General features: G+C 43.1%; 1 protein-coding gene across 1 annotated transcript in view; it reads left to right on the top strand.

The window, feature by feature from the left end:
• The window catches only part of LOC121280217 (RNA-binding Raly-like protein), an 883,916-nt gene that overhangs the window by 854,889 nt on the left and 12,609 nt on the right, over positions 1–16,418 (top strand). The window contains exons 6-7 of the mRNA XM_041191974.1: positions 8,727–8,920; positions 12,091–12,158. Of these exons, the coding sequence (XP_041047908.1) occupies positions 8,727–8,920; positions 12,091–12,129 (233 nt within the window). The 3' untranslated portion in view covers positions 12,130–12,158. The remainder of the gene's footprint in view (positions 1–8,726; positions 8,921–12,090; positions 12,159–16,418) is intronic.

The following is a 16,418-nucleotide window of genomic DNA, read 5'->3' as shown; positions in this document are numbered from 1 at the left end:
AATGATGTTTTGTTTAAAGTAGACAATGTTTGAGTTTCAGGACACTTGCTCAGGGAAGAAAGCCACAAGATTCCAAAGGGCTTCAAACAAAAATGACCATACACGGGGGGGAAAAAGAGCGATACATAAATCATTGCAGGTGGCATGAGATGTGGAGAGAGCAACTAAAAAAGCATACAGCATTCCCGTCTTTTACATAGAGGCATAGAGTACAAGAGCAAGGAGTTTCTGTTGAACTTGTATAAAACACTAGTTTGGCCTCAGTTGGAGTATTGCGTCCTATTCTGGGCACTGGTGCAGTGAAGGCATTGGAGGGAGCGCAGAAAAGATTCACAACAATGGTTCCAGGGATGAGGGACTTCAGTTGTGAAGATAGATTGAAGAAATTGGAACTATTTCTCTTACAGAAGAGAAGGCCGAGAGAATATTTGCTAGACGTACTCTTAAAAGCATGAGGGGTCTTGACAGAGTAGCTAGGGAGAAACTGTTCCCTCTCATGAAAGGATTGAGAATGAGAGGGCACAGATTTAAGGTAATCTGCAAAAGTAGCAAAAGTGATACGAGGAAAAACTTCTTCATACAGCGAGTGGTTAAGGTCTGGAATGCAATGCCTGGGAATATGCTGGAGGCAGATTCAATCGTTGGCATTCAAAAGGGAATTAGACTGTTAACTGAAAAGGAAGAATGTGCAGGGTTACTGGGGGAAGGCAGGAGAACGGCACGAAGGGACTTGCTGACTCGGAGAGTCAGTGCAGACACGATGGGCCGAATGGCCTCCTTCTGTGCTGTAAGAATTCTGTGATTCTGTGATTTCTCAAACTATGTTGCTAAAACAGATTGTCTGGTCAATAATTCAGTGCTGTTTGTGGAATGTGCAATGTGCAAATTGGCTGCTGTTACAATTGCAACAATGACTACACTTCAAAAGTGCTTCTTTGGCCAAGAAACGGTTTGGGATGACCTGAGGTTGTAAGAGATGTTATATAAATGCAAACCTTTCTTCATATCTTGCAGATTATTAATCCATTACACCACAGTTCCCCCTAACACTGCAGTGTGTATCTCTGGCTCTCCTATTTCAGACACTGTTCCTTTGCTGAAATTAATTTGAATGTGGAGCACACGCTGGTGTTTGCTCCAGGCAAGAGCTTTTCATTTACAGCGCAAATAGCTCACAAACGACACTCAATTTCCAATCTGTTGTGTCTAATGTGTCAATTACTTATAACTCAGATCTAATGAAGTACAGTTTTTCTCCTGGTTTCTTTCTACTTGTCTCTCCCATCCAGCTTTCAATGTGCTGCCTCCATGGATTCCAGTAGCCTGCTGATGACTTTGATTGAAATGGTCATTCTTCAGGCTCTGACCCGAGGCTTAGAGTGTTGGCAGGCTGATGTGGCCGAGGGCATCATATCTAAGCTTAATCTGACCCCCGACTGCTTTCCATATTTGCATTTCTATGTCGCCTATAATGTCCCAAAGTGTTTCCAAGGGGTGTGATCTGACAAAAATGGATGCCAAGCCAAAGGAAATATTTGGAAGAGGACAGGTGATCATTAAACTTAGTTGAAGGGATGGGTTTTAAAGAGGTTCTCGAGGAGAAGGAGTTTAAGGGGTGCAAGGGTTAGGGGGGAAATTTCAGAGCAAGGGACCGAAATGGCTGAAGTTACGTCCGCTACTGCTGAGACACATGGGGAGATCATGAGACCAGAACTGGAGAAATGGAGAGATTGTAAGGCTGGTAGAGGTTACAGAGATAGAAAGGGATGAGGATGATCATTTTAAATTGGAAGGGATGAGGGACTGGGCACCAATGTATGTCAACAAGCACAGGAGTGATGGGTAAATGGAATTTGGTGCGGGTTAGGATACAGGCAACACTTGTGCATTAACACTGGGGCATTTTTTCATTATTTATTCTTTCACAGAATGCAGGCATTATGGCAAGGCCAGCATTTATTGCCCTTCCCTAATTGCCCTTGAACTGAGTGGCTTGGTAGGCCATTTCAGAGGGCAGTTAAGAGGCAACCACATTGGGTCTGAAGTCACATGTCAGCCAGACCAGGTAAGGACAGCAGATTTCCATCCCTAAAGGACATTTGTGAATCAGATGGGATTTTAAGACAATCAATGATAGTTTCATGGTCACCATTACTGAGACTAGCTTTATAATTCCAGATTTACTCATTGAATTTAAATTCCACCACTACCCTGGTGGGATTTGAACCTGTGTCCCCAGAACAACAGCCTTGCCTCTGGATTACTAGTCCAACGAAATTACCACTACATCATCATCTCCCCATATTAAGGCCACATGTCTCACTACCGTTGCCTTAGCTGAGAGCAGATTAAAGTATGTTTTCATAACAGTACCACCGAGACTGCTTGCGGCTGCTCAGATAACTACTTGTAGCATGAGACCAATTCTTAAGAGGTAGTGTATCCCTGGAGGTGAGTATGTTGATGTGTCATAACAAGAATCTGAACTAGTTCCAGCTATTGCGTGTAGGTGTGCAGCAATAAATTAAAAACAATACAGACAAAATGATTTTTAAAATATTTAAATCCATTGCCCTACTGCAGTTCAAAACTGGGTCATCCTTGCTTAACTGCCATTGAATACTGGGTACTGCACATTGCCATGGAAACTGAGTATTGCCTGATTGAGAGTACATACTTCATGGCTCTCACTGCTCATTGAGCACGCGCTAACTTGGGGCTTGGATGTTTGGTTTTTTCACATTTTTTAATTGTCTTTTGCAAGAGCCGCATCAGTGAAGGAATGTTACAAGCATATTTATGTGTGGTAAAGAGGAGTAGCAGGGCTTCTCAACGAGATCATAAACTAAAGAACAAACTTTAATTTCTACAGTACCTTTCACTGTCCTAAAGCATTTTACAGCCAATTAAGAACTTTTTGAAGTGTAGCCACTGTTGGAAATGCAGTAACCAAATAGTGCACAGCAAGCTCCCACAATCAGCATTGAGTTAGAAAACCACATAATCTGTTCTAATGCTGTTGATTGAGGGATCAATATTGGCCAGGTCACCAAGGAGAACTCCCCTGCTCTTCTTTGAATAGTGTTATGGCATCTTTCACATGCACCTGAAACAGCAGACTAGGCCTCGGTTTAATGTCCCATCTGAAAGATGGCATCCCAAACAGTGCTGCACTCCCTCAGTATTGCACTGGAGTTTCAGCCTAGATTGTGTGCTCTGGAATGGGACTTGAACCCTCAGCCTCCAGGCTCAGAATTGACAGTTCCATCACCTAGCCATAGCTGACCCCCAGTAGATGCTTTGGGCCTGAGCAATTGCCCACTGATTTCATTTTACTTCTTCTTTTGTTTGCCCCCACCACCTGAGTGTTCAATTTCTACAGATGGTTTCCCTCCAGGACTTTTGCCAAGTGGCGTTTCTATAGATCTGAGTCAATGAATGTCAGCAGTCTATTTGACTACATGTGGCATTGCTGCCTCCTCAGTCAATGTTCATGTGCACACTTTCCAGCAGAAATCAGTGACTAGTGATTAGTGTTTGAACCCTTTGCTGATTTTCCCCTCCCTAACCTCGGTGATTTGAGATGACTTGGAACTAAAATCAAACCCAGCAGGGTGATCAAAGGAGCTGCATATTTTACATAATTCAGACGTGTGACGTTACCCTTTGTGTTTGCCTTCCAGTTACAGCTTTAGTGCATCAGGGCCAGTATTACCCACATACAAAAATGACCCAAGAATCATGAACAAGAGAAGAGAGTCATAGCATCATAGAATTTACAGCACATAACCAGACAGTTCAGCCCATCATTCCTGTGCTGGTTCCTGACTCTTCCATTGAGCTGTCTAACCCCATTCTTCCACACATTCTTCACATCCATTGATATTCCTCCTTTTCAAAGCTTATCCAAATGAGCTACTTGAGGCAAAACATTCCTTTTTGTTTAACCACTGTGTGGGGAAAAAAATAAATTCTTCTATCTTTCCCTCGCCCTTGGCCTATGTCCTTCCTTATCGATTCATCATCCAGTGGAAATGATCTTTCACTATTTACCCTCTCAGAATCTTTCAGAAATTTGAAGACCTCAATTACAATTCTGTTCTTAACCTTCTCTGTAAACGTAAAAGCCCTTTATTTCGCATCTCGTTCATAACCGTAATTTTTCTTTTCTTGCATCACTCCAGTGGATTTTCACTTTTCAGACCCTCTGATATTCTTTCAATAATAGACTGCCCAGAAATGAAGGCTACATTCCCAGTTATGGTTTAAATAGCATATTGTACAAATTCTTCTTTGCTTTTATATTCAAGGTGCTCTTGATGAAACCCAGAATCCTACTTTATGTGTTATGGACTTTTTGCTGTCTTTAAAGATCTATCTCCTTCCAGGTGAAACAGTGATTTACTTGTACTTCTGTACCTTTACTATATTCGTTACACACAATGTGATCTCCTCTCATTGAGGTTCTGCTTTGCAGAACACCACTGTTCAGTCTGCAAGCATGACCCCAAACATCCAGCCACCTGTCATTTTAATTCACCACTTTGCTCCTGCTCTGACCTTTCAATCTTTGGTCTGCTGCAGTGTTCCAGTGACACTCAGTGCAAGCTCGAGGAACAGCATCTTCTGATTAGCCAATTAATTTTATGGCCTCAACATTGAGGTCAACAATTTCAGATCATAATCTCTGTCACCATTTTGTTTTGTGTTTCTTTGTTGGTTTTTTTTTTTCTCTCCCTTATTTCTTTGACTTAGTTTTCAGACAGTAGTTATTCAGGATCCCGCCATTCACACCTCCTCTAGACACACCTTTTTGTTTTTTTTTAAACTTGCCCTATGGCTTTCCACCATGAAACCTTTTGTCATTTAATCTCTCCTGCCCTCCAATCTATTACCAACCTCCCCACTTTCGCTCAAAACCTTTTCCCAGTTCTGATGATAGGTCACAGATCTGAAATGTCAACTCTACTTCCCTCTCCAAGATGCTGCCAGACCTGCTGAGTATTCCCAGCATTTTTGAACTGCATCTGCTCCCTATCTTCCCACTGCATTTACCAGTATTTTGTCCTTCAATCTCCTGCAGTCTTCCTCCAATGATTTGCCAGTCCCCTAGACCAATTTCCAAATGTCATCAATCAGTAAAATCTTCCATTTACCATAACAATTGTATTATGTCCTTTAGCCCCCTCCGCCCCATCCATGCAGACATTCCCTCAATATCACATCACTTAATTCTTGTTAATAATTCTTATGTAATATCTAAATCAAGAGCTTCCTGAAGAGCATTTTGCACCTCAAATTTGTTCGTTATGTTTCTCATTCATTAGAAATCTAAAGTGGATATTGAAATATTTCATTTTACTATTGAGGTGGAATTTCCACATTGCATGTTTAATCCTCTAAAGATCAGCAAAGACTGATTGGGCTGGGGCTGTTTTCCCCAAAAAAGAGAAGGCTGAGGGGTTACCTCGAAGAAGTCATTTAAATGATGAAAGCAGTTTGACAAGGTATACGTGGAGAAAATGTTTCCATGTGTGTCAGATTTGACCCTGAGAAGAGCTTCCAAACTCAGATTTGTGCCAATTTCCACTTCTATAATATCGCTGGACTTTTCCCCTGTCTCAACTCATCTGCTGCTGAAATTCTTTACAATGCCTTTGTTACCTCTAGACCTGAATATTCCAACATACTCCTGGTTGACCATTCACATTCCATCCTCCATAACCCTGAGGTCATCCAAAGCTCTGCTGTCCGTGTCTTAATTTGCAGCAAGTCCTGTTTCCCTTGTCGCCCCTGTGCTCGCTGACCTACATTGGCTCCCACTCAAGCGATGTCTTGATTTTGAAACTCATCCTTGTTTTCAATTCTTTCCGTAGCCTCACCCCTTGCTATCTCTGCAATCTCCTCCAACCCCACGACTCTCCAAGATATCTGTGCTCCACTAATTCTGGCCGCTTCTGCATTCCCAGTTATACTTGCTCCATCATTGGTTGGTTGTGCCTTCAGTTGCCTCGGCCCCAAGTCCTGAAATTCCCTCCCTCTGCCCCTCAACCTTGCTTTCCTCCTTGAAAACATTCCTTAAGACCCATCTCTTTCACCAAGCCTAATACCCCTTTACGAGGCTTGGTGCCATACTTTGTTCTTTAATGCTCCTGTGAAGTGCTTTGGATGCTTTGTTACATAAAAGGCACCATATAAATCTAAGTTGTTGTTGTGAAGGAATGCTAAACAGGAGGTCAGAAATATAAGATTGTCACTAATAACTCGAATAGAGAATTCAGGAGAAACGTCTTTATCCAGAGAATGGTGCAAACGTGGAACTTGCTGCGAATGTGGAACTTGCTACCAAGTGGAGTAGTTGAGGTGAATAGCATAGATACACTTAAGGGAGCCTGGATGAGTACATGAGGGAGAAAAGAATAGAAGGATATGACGATAGGATTAGATAAAGGTGGGAGGAGATGAAAGTGTAGTAGAAACATTGGAATTGATCTGTTTCTGTGCTGTAATTTCTAAGTATTGTATTAACTGCTGGAGGCTGTGCCACTATTCTTTACTTTTTGGATAAAATTCAAATCTTTCAACGATCACATATGAAGATGGGGAAAGTAGGCCACTCGGCCCTTCAAGCCTGCTCCACCATTCGATAAGATCATGGCTGATCTGATTGTAACCTCAACCCCACATTCCTGCCTACCCCGATAACCTTCCACCCTCTTGTTATTCAAGAATCTAACAAACTCCACCGTAAAAATATTCAGAGATCCTGCTTCCACCGCCTTTTGAGGAAGAGAGTCCCAAAGACTCACGCTCCTCTGAGAGAAAAAAATTCTCCTCATCTGTCTTAAATCAAGTCACCTCTTACTCTTCTAAACTCCAGTGGACACAAGCCTAACCTGTCCAGCCTTTCATCATAAGACAACTCGCCCATTCCTGGTGTTAGTCGAGTAAACCTTCTCTGAACTGCTTCTAATGCATTTGCATCCTTCCTTAAATAAAGAGATCAATACTGTACACAGTACTGTACTACAGATGTGGTCTCACCAGCGCTTTGTACAACAGAAGTGTAACCTCCCTACTTTTGTATTCAATTCCCCTCACAATAAACAATAACATTATATTAGCTTTCCTAATTACTTGCTGTACCTTGTTACGGCCGGTCCCCGTGCGAGGTCCCCCAATTTGTTATCTTCTTGAATGGGCTCCAATTTTGTTATGCTTCCAGGTGAGGAAGAATGAGCAGCTCTCCTGCTTTATTCAACCCCCCTCAGTTGTTCACAACAAGGTTAATTTAAAAGGGATCCCTTCCCCCATGGATACTTCTCAGTACAAATGTTTTTTTTAAAGAAGGAGCCAATTTAACCAGACTTTCTTGAGTCAAAGAAACAGTAAGTTTATTAGTTACTAAACTTGAGAAAAATAATAGAAACACAATACACATACACACAGATCAGAAATGAAAAGTTAAGAGTCCAAATAAAAGTTTTTTTAAAAAAATATACGAATCAGTCTTTGGCTTGTCCATGATGTGTAGATGGCGATATGTTGTGGCCGTTAAGTTGGGTGATTCCGGTAGAGCTGACTTTGGCAGTTTAGCAGTTGGTTTGGAGACATTTGCTTCTGCAGGGTGGCTGAAGGAGCTGTCCTATTTCCTTTCTGATAGTGGCTTCTGCTAAGCCTTGCCTCCAGCAACAGAGAGAGAGAGAGAGAGACACTTCACCTGCAACTTCAGGGGTGACTAGTTGGTGGCCTTGTGCTGTCTCACACACAAGCACACTGACAGCTAGCTTTTTACCCATTTTTCCCTATGTATTCCTGTAAGGGAAAATAAACCACATCTTGCACCCAGAGTCTGTTTTCTTTGATCTCCGATCATTTTACACAGCCTGAGATAGGAATCAACAGGAGATGGACTTTAGATGTCTGCTGAGATGTAGTAATCAGTCTTTGTCTCTGCAACCACAGGAGATTAAAGTTTAGTCTTTTACATCTTTCCTATCTCCCTTTCAATTGTTTCTACTTGAAGAAGGCCATGACATCATTTCAGGTGCGTCATCCCATATTTTCTCAGGACAGGTCTGTCAGTATAACATACATAGGAACTTTCCAGGTTACTTTATCAGCCATCTTTTGCTCAGTGTCCTTGCTTGTATTTCTTTAAAAACACACACATCTTTCCTAAAAATTTCAATATGCCCATAAGTAATTTATGGCTCTAATCAGCTTTTCATGACAGCCTGCATACTAGCCTTTTGTGATATATACATTAGGACACCCAGGTCCCTCTGAATCTCAGAGCTTTGCAATCTCTCACCATTTAGATAATATGCTTCTTTTTTTATTCTTCCTGTCAAAATGGACAATTTCACATTTGCCCACATTATACTCCATTTGCCAGGTCTTTGCCCACTCACTTAACCTATCTATGTCACATTGTAGCCTCCTTATGTCCTTTTCATAATTTACTTCCTCACCAATCTTTTGCACCAATCTTTTGCACAAAGGGTAGAAGTTATTATTCAGCAAAACATAGTAATTGTCTCCCACTCACCCTTCCTGCAATGAAGGGAAAAAAATGCAGTCATAGGTTTTTACGTTGGCACAGCTGGAACTTCAAAACTGAAGTTTGCTTGGGGCGGGTTTTCAGTTAATGTCACTAATGGGTTTTGAGCCTGCCTTAGGCAATGAGGGTCTGGAGATCAATTGTAACGGCTGTCACTTTGCAGAGGTGAAGACAGACACTGCAGTCACGACAGAGCGTAACCCCGGCGATGGAGCGGCGGATAATGCTGATGATGCAACAGCAGACGAACAGACGGAGGGCGACACAGTGGATGGCGGAGAGCTGGAAGGAGATGAGATCCTTGAGGAAGTTGATGGAGTGGAGGAGGACTTTGATGAGGAAGGCACGGATGAGCTGGTAAGCACTGGACATCACACAGTATCAGGATGATAGCGAAGCCCATTTTTTAAATTGATGTCAATAGCTATCCTGGCGCAACACCATTGTTGTTCAGCTGCCACAAATCTGCTGATTTGAAACAGGAGATAACAAACTATAGAGAGGTGAGGGAGAGCCCTAGTTCTGATTTGTACTTTGCTGCAGATTGGTAACATTTTCAATTGATTCCCATGTCATAAGGCACCAAGGGGGGTGTGGAGAAGAAAGGACACAAAAGCATGTCACCTTTTCTGGAATACTTCAGCTGCATGTACTGAATATGGAAAATCAATACTTTGCAGTGGCCACAGTCAATGTGCAATCAGCTTCGCCCATGACAGATGCTTTGTACAAAATGTAGATGCTCCCACACACAGGGAGCTGGAAAGGTTGCGCTGGCCAACTCTGCAGCTTCATGAGTTGGCTCATTTGGAACAGTTCCTGATAAAAAATGTGTTTGAAGTTAATTCAAGTGCATTTCACATCATAGCAAAAGAACCATGTCACAGACATCTGTACAGACAGCTTTTCTGCTCCTGGTATTTGTTGAAATGAATGGAGGTGAAATCAGACTACAGCAACTGATGGTAAATGCACTCCTGAAACTAACAGCTCATCATTTAAAGAATGATGCCTGTATTTGGAGTTTTTAATCCCTCTGTCTTTCAGGCACTCAGGGTAATTCTAACTTTCAGCAAAGGTATGTATTGGGCAATATTGTAACAGCCATTATTATATCCCTTATCCAATTTCCCTTTCCATTGGCTACACCGTAACATGTTAGCATCCATTGGCTCACTCCTGCCTCTGAGTCAGAGGGTTATTGGTTCAAGTCATACCCCAGAGACAGAAGCACATAATGCAGATTGTGTGCAAATTGGCTGCCGTTTTTCTACATGACAACAGTGATTCCTAAGATGCGGAGATCATCCTAAGAGGAGACATTGAGTCAACTAGACCTATATATTCTAGAATTTAGAAGAATGGGAGGTAATCTTGTTGAAATATATACAATTCATTAAAGGGCTGACGTTGTAGTTACTGAGAGGCTGTTTCCTCCTGGCTGGAGATTGTAGAACACAGGGTCACACACTCTCAGGGTAAGGGATCAGCCATTTAAGAATAAGACGAGGAGAAATTTCAACCGAAGGGTGGTGGTGGAATTCTCCATCCAAAATGGCTGTGGATGTTCAGTCACTGAGTATATTAAGGACAGAGATGAATAGATTTTTGAATGCTAAGGGCATTAAGGGATATGGGGGTAATGCAAAAGTCGAGTTAAGAGAAAAGATCAGCTGTCACTGTATTGAAAGGAGGAGTGAGCTCAAAGGGCCGAATGGCCTATTCCTATGTGTATTTCATATGTTCTTAAATGACAGTGACTATGCTTGAAAAGTACTTACTTAACCGTGAAGTCCTGAGCTTGCGAAAGGTGCTATAGAAATGCAAGTTCCGCCTTTCCTGGTTTGCCTTCCAGTAACTGATCCATGAGTCCATTCTTCACACCTGAAAGAAAGCAAGATCTTGCATCTATGTGGCCCTTTTATGAACTTGGGATGACCCCAAGCACTTCACAGCAGTGCAGTCTCGGAAATTTTGAGAACTTGACAGCCAATTTACACACAACAAGATCCCACAATGAAGTAAATGACACATAAGCCTACCAAATAGTGAGTATCAACAGATAGTTGACCATAGGCCAGTACGTACAGCCAGGCCACATTCACTCCTGAATCAGCATCACACAAGGTGCAGCTCCAGGGAAGCTGCTGGCTCACGATCAGGAGTAAGTAGCCTGGCAGATTTTATTTCTCCTTGCCCAGGTCTGGCAGCATTGAAGCCACACAGCGACTGCCAAAACCCCCACCCCACCCCCCTTCCCCTCCACCCACTGGCTCAACACAGGAGTAAGAGTTAAACCAGGGAGCATTCTGCTTTGTGAGTTCAAACTGCATTGATGGGCCATCATCGAGCAGTTTATCAGAGCCTTCTAGACATCAGAGGCCCTGATCCTCCTCAATATTGTCAGTATGTTCCATGTTCACTCACTTGAGGCTCTCGCTGGAGAACACAGATAAGCCCACCGCTCAGTGGAGTGTTATATGAGGAGCTGGATGAGATCTCCTTGCTGCTGTGTTAATTTAAATCCTTGCAACAAAATAGTAAATTACTTACATTGTGAGCACTGTGAGTCAACATGAGCATTGAGTATCAGTTGGTATTTAAAAAGAATTTAATAAAGGGCTGATCTTTGCCTTTGATGGTTCTCCTGTGATTTAATTGTTGGACCAGAAGCTCTCTTTTACATACTCTGTTGAAATTTGCAGCCTGGGGCTATTAAGCTAAGCTTTCACCATTAGGGCAATTTGAAGAGGAAATTGTTTTTTTTGTGTGGATGTTGAGAAGTAGGGAACATGAAGTATTCCATGAGCTAAAATTAAATGTTTTTTTTCCCCCTATGGGAGTCTTGATTTCATTGCTATTTTATTCTGCCTTTGGTCAGCATTTAACTAATAAATTAAGCGAGTTATTTTTTGTTGTTGCTAGTTTTGTCCTCTTTCTTTCCCTGACTCTCACCAAGGTACGGCTCTGCAGCCCCTCCAGAGACTCCATTCTTCACACCTGAGCCTCAGGGACTGTCCCCTTCTCACCTTGTGGGATGGGGTTGTGGGGGTAGTTGGTTGGATCATGGTCAGAAGTGGACAACAACAACCCCCTGGCTGATGCCTCCCCTCCGTTACCCAGGGAGAGTTGGGGCCTCCTGTCAAGGCCTCTGTAGTCAAGACCAGCTGACAGGAGAATTGCCACTCCGCTCCATCTCCCCATCATACTGGCAAACACATACTGGGCACTTGAACAAAGTATTAGGAAGCTACCAGTCCCAAAAAGAACTGTGCCTCAGCAGGAATCAGTGCTTTTAGGGAAGGAGGGAGGTAAATGGGGGTAAAGCACTGAGCACCCTGACAAAAATACAATAATTCTGCTTTCCACTTCCCACAACTGCATCTTCGCTTTTCAATGTTGTATGGGTTCGCTGCAGTATCCTGAATTTGCATTCTAAGTATTATTTTCACATATTCTCTCTGATTCTTCCTGTGCATTACCTGTGTGTTTTTCCAATCCTCCCCTCATATTTTTCTTTCTTCTAGATGAATAATCACACTTCGGATACATCAGACACACAATAGAAACAGGCCTTGCGAGCAGCAGGGTTCAGGTTTGTGTCATCTTCCTGTTGTCAGTTAGCTGCTCTGTGTGTTATTCGCAGATTCCAATAGCTTTGGCTAATTTTGAAGTGTGTGAAAGGATAAACCATCTGTATGGTGCTGCATTAACTGACCTGAGCTGGGACAGTAGGGTAGCATTTGGCATCACTGTGCCCTGGGCAAATCATTCCTGTTCACTGTTCAGTTATTTCGCAAATGCAAATCCTCGAAGCCAAGCAATAGCCAGCCTCCTCATTTGGTGAGTTTAAGGTGATTAGTCCACTACTTAGGCTGCAGAGGGGACACTCCTCAGTATGTGCGTAAGGGATTTAAGGGGTTTGTATTGAGGCCCTGGCTTGAACCCTCTTTAGCAAGGATCACTCTTGCTGTGGTAATTCAAAGCCTGTTCAAAGTGAACCCTGCCAGAAAGATGTCAGCCCAGTGATCACACTTTCATTTCTGTCAGAAGCTCATGGTTCAAGCTCCATTTGGGAGTCGTCGGCCCATAATCCAGGCTGACTGTCCCAGTGCAGTACTGAGGGACTGCTTCACTGTCGGAGATGCCATCTTTCAAATGAGACACTAAACCCTGTTGTTCATCTCAGTTGAATGTGGAAAATCCCACAGCGCTATTTTGAAGTGGACCAGGGGAGCCCTGATATCTTGGCCAACTTTTGTCCCTCAACCCAACTCTCGAAAAAAATAGGTTATCTGGTCATTTATTGCATTTCTGGTAATGTGGAATCTTGCTACACGCAAATTGGCTGCTACATTTCCTACATTATAATAGTGATTAAACTGCAAAAGTGCTTTGGAGACATCCTGAGGATATAATAGGAAATTTACGGGAAAAGTTCCAGGGGATGAGGAATTTTAGGTACAAGGTTAGGTTGGAACTGGGCTGGGCTTGTTCTCCTTGGAGCAAAGGAGATTGAGGGGAGATTTGATAGCGATGTACAAGATTATGACAGGTTTGCATAAGATAGACAAATTAAAGCTGTTTCCTTTAGCTGATGGTACAAGGACTAATGGAAACAGATTTAAGGTTTTCAGTAAGAGATGCAGGGAGGAAGAGAGAAGGAACTTTTTCACTCAGTGGGAACTCGCTGCCATGAGGGTGGTGGAAGCAAAGATAATCAATGATCTCAAAAGAAAACTGGATAGGCACTTGAACAGCACTATGGAAATAAAGCAGAGGACTGGGAGTGACTGGATTGCTCTACAGAGAGCCAGCATGAGTTCAATGAGCCAAATGGCCTCCTTCTGTGCCGTAAACACCCTATGGCCAGGATTTTACCAAAGCCATCGAGGTCCCAACAGCAGCCGGGAATGTGTGTCGGCAACATGCACGACCAGTCGGCGAGACACCCCCCTTAATTTTACAGCAGGCAGCTCATTAAGTAGATGCGGCCTGGGTTGCTGATGGCCACTCACTCCCGTGACCTGCCGGCCCAAATGACCCGCAGAGCCTCTGCAGCATTACATGGTGCAGTGGCCACTGCTGAGGAAGGCAGAAGCCCTACAACCGACAGCAAGTAGGCCAAAGACAGTGAGAAGCTATATAAAAATGCTGTTGTTGGAGGAGAAACCTCTCTGAAGGGAATCGTGGGCTGCCTTAAAAAAGAATCCCCCCCTGGGCTGCTGCAGGGAGGCTGCATACACATACCTGGTGGCATCCCCATTTGACGGGGTGTTTAATTCTGCTGTTACAAATTATCATATTCAAATTGGCTGCCAAATCATTCCCACCATCGCTAAAATTCCCCAATGACTGGACATCTTTGGGGAGCCAATCCATCATGGCTCTCTACAATTCCCCCACTCTCTCCCCCCCACACCCCCCCTCCCCGACCACTGACTGCCTTGTTCCCACCACATGTGGGCTGGTAAAATTCTGTCCCATGATACCGCAACATGCAAGCCTTTGGTCCTTGAAATACATGTGTGTGGATGTCAAGTGAGGACAGGATCAGACGTGGCTGTGATGCCTTCATGGTGGAGCGGACCTTGAGCAGTGTTGCAGCCCCCACAGGAGGAAGGGCCCGCTGGCTGAGGCACTGGTGGCCTTGAAACCCCATCAAAACAATCATTAGCTTTAGGAGAGAAGGAAGGGAGAGACTCAGCACAAAGCAACGATTAAACGGACAGCCCTAAAGGACCAATTATAAGTATATGAATTGCTAATATGCGGCAGAACTCTTCTGGGTGGAGGGGCAGGGGGAATTGTCATAAAAATGTTTTAATTATCCTTAGCCTGTCAGATGTTGGAGATAGCAGTGTTATGCCACAGGGCCCAGAAGATGATGCAGTGAGTTAGCGCACTGACTTTTGACCTTGCTTCCAATCCAGCCCAGACTGACAGGGATTTCTTTGCTGTCAGATGAAAGCAAGAGCGACATGCAAAATGAGTGTGAACAGTCCACTGGTCATGGGCCTTCAGCCCAAAACTGCCACTCATTCAGTCATAATTTGGCACCAAATTAACAGTCTTGCCCAAAGCAAGGATGACTGGCACAGCAATGGCAATCTCAGACCACAGCAGTAAGGAGTGCTCCTACAAATTCATCAGACTTGAAAGACTTTACGTAACCCCGACCTGGGAGTGTTTGAGGGTGCTTTATTCTGAATCTCACACAGACTATTCTTGTAACGGGATATTTGATGGGGACAGTGTAGAGGTTGCTTTATTCAATATCTAACCCATGCTGTACCTGTCCTGGGAATGTTTGATGTAAGAACATAAACATGAGAACGTAAGAAATAGGAGCAGGAGTAGACCATACAGCCCCTCAAGCCTGCTCTGCTATTCAGTATGATCAGGTCTGATCTCGAGCTTCAATCCACTTTCCTGCCCACTCCCTATGTCCCTTGATTCCTTGAGAGACCAGAGATCTGTCTATTTCAGCTTGAATACATTCAATGATGGAGCATCCATGACTCTCTGGGGTAGAGAATTACAAAGATTCTCAACCCTTTGTGAGATGAAATTTCTCCTCAGCTCAGTCCTAAATGACTGGCCCCTTAACCTGAGACTGTGACCCAGTGTCTTAAATTCCCCAACCAGGGAAAACAACCTCTCAGTATCTACCCTGTCAAGCCCCTTCAGAATCTTGAATGTTTCAATGATATCACCTCTCATTCTTCTAAACTCCATGGAATATAGACCCAAATTACTCAGCCTCTCACCATAGGAAAACCCTGTCATTCCAGGGACCAACCTAGTGGACCTTCACTGTATTGCCTCCAATGCAAGTATATCTTAAATATGGAGACCAAAACTGAACACAGTATTCTAGGTGTGGTGCCACCAAGACCCTGACTAATTGTAGCAAGACTTCTTTACTCCTGTACTCTAATCCCCTTCCAATAAAAATAAACTTGCAATTTGCTTTCCTAATTGCTTGCTGTACCTGCATGCTAAAATTTTGTGTTTCTTGGATAAGCACACCCAAGTCTCTTTAAATAGTAAGTTTTACGCCGTTTAAAAGTATTCTGCTTTTCTATTCATACAACTAAAGTAAATAGCTTTACATTTCCCTACATTATACTCCGTCTGCAGCCTTGTTGCTCACTCACTTAATCTGTCTGTATCTCTTTGTGTCTTCCTTGCAGTTTACATTTCCACCTAGCTTTGTATCATCAACAAGCTTAGATACATTACTCTCTGTCTCTTCATTTAAGTCATTAATATAGATTGTAAATAGCTGAGACGCCAGCACTGACCCTTGCAGCACTTCACTAATCACAGCCTGCCAAATTGACAGTGCCCCATTTATCCCTACTGTCTGCTTCCTATCTGTTAACCAATCCTCTATCCATGTTAATATATCACCCCCAACTCCATAAGCCCGTATCTTGTGTATTAACCTTTTGTATGGCACCTTATTGAATGCCTTTTGGAAATCCAAGTATACCACATCTACTGGTTCCCTTTATTGACCCTTTTAGCTATATCCTGAAAAAGCTCTAAAAATTTTTTCAAACAGGATTTCTCTTTCATAAAACCATGTTGACTTGTTCTAATCACACTATGCTTTTCTAACTGCATTGTTAAAACTTCCTTCACTATAAATTCCAACACTTTCCCAATGACTGATGTTTGGTTACCTGGCCTATAGTTCCTTGTTTTCTCTCTCCTTCCTTTCTTGAACAGGAGTGTTACATTTGCTAACTTCCAATCTGCTAGGGCTGTTCCAGGCTCTAGGGAATTTTGGAAAATCATAGTCAGCGCAGCCTCTATCTCTGCAGCTATTTCTTTAAGAACCCTAGGA

The sequence above is a fragment of the Carcharodon carcharias genome, chromosome 7 (genome assembly GCF_017639515.1).
Source record: "Carcharodon carcharias isolate sCarCar2 chromosome 7, sCarCar2.pri, whole genome shotgun sequence".
In the NCBI taxonomy this organism is placed as follows: domain Eukaryota; kingdom Metazoa; phylum Chordata; class Chondrichthyes; order Lamniformes; family Lamnidae; genus Carcharodon; species Carcharodon carcharias.
This window is presented reverse-complemented; position numbering and strand designations above follow the sequence as displayed.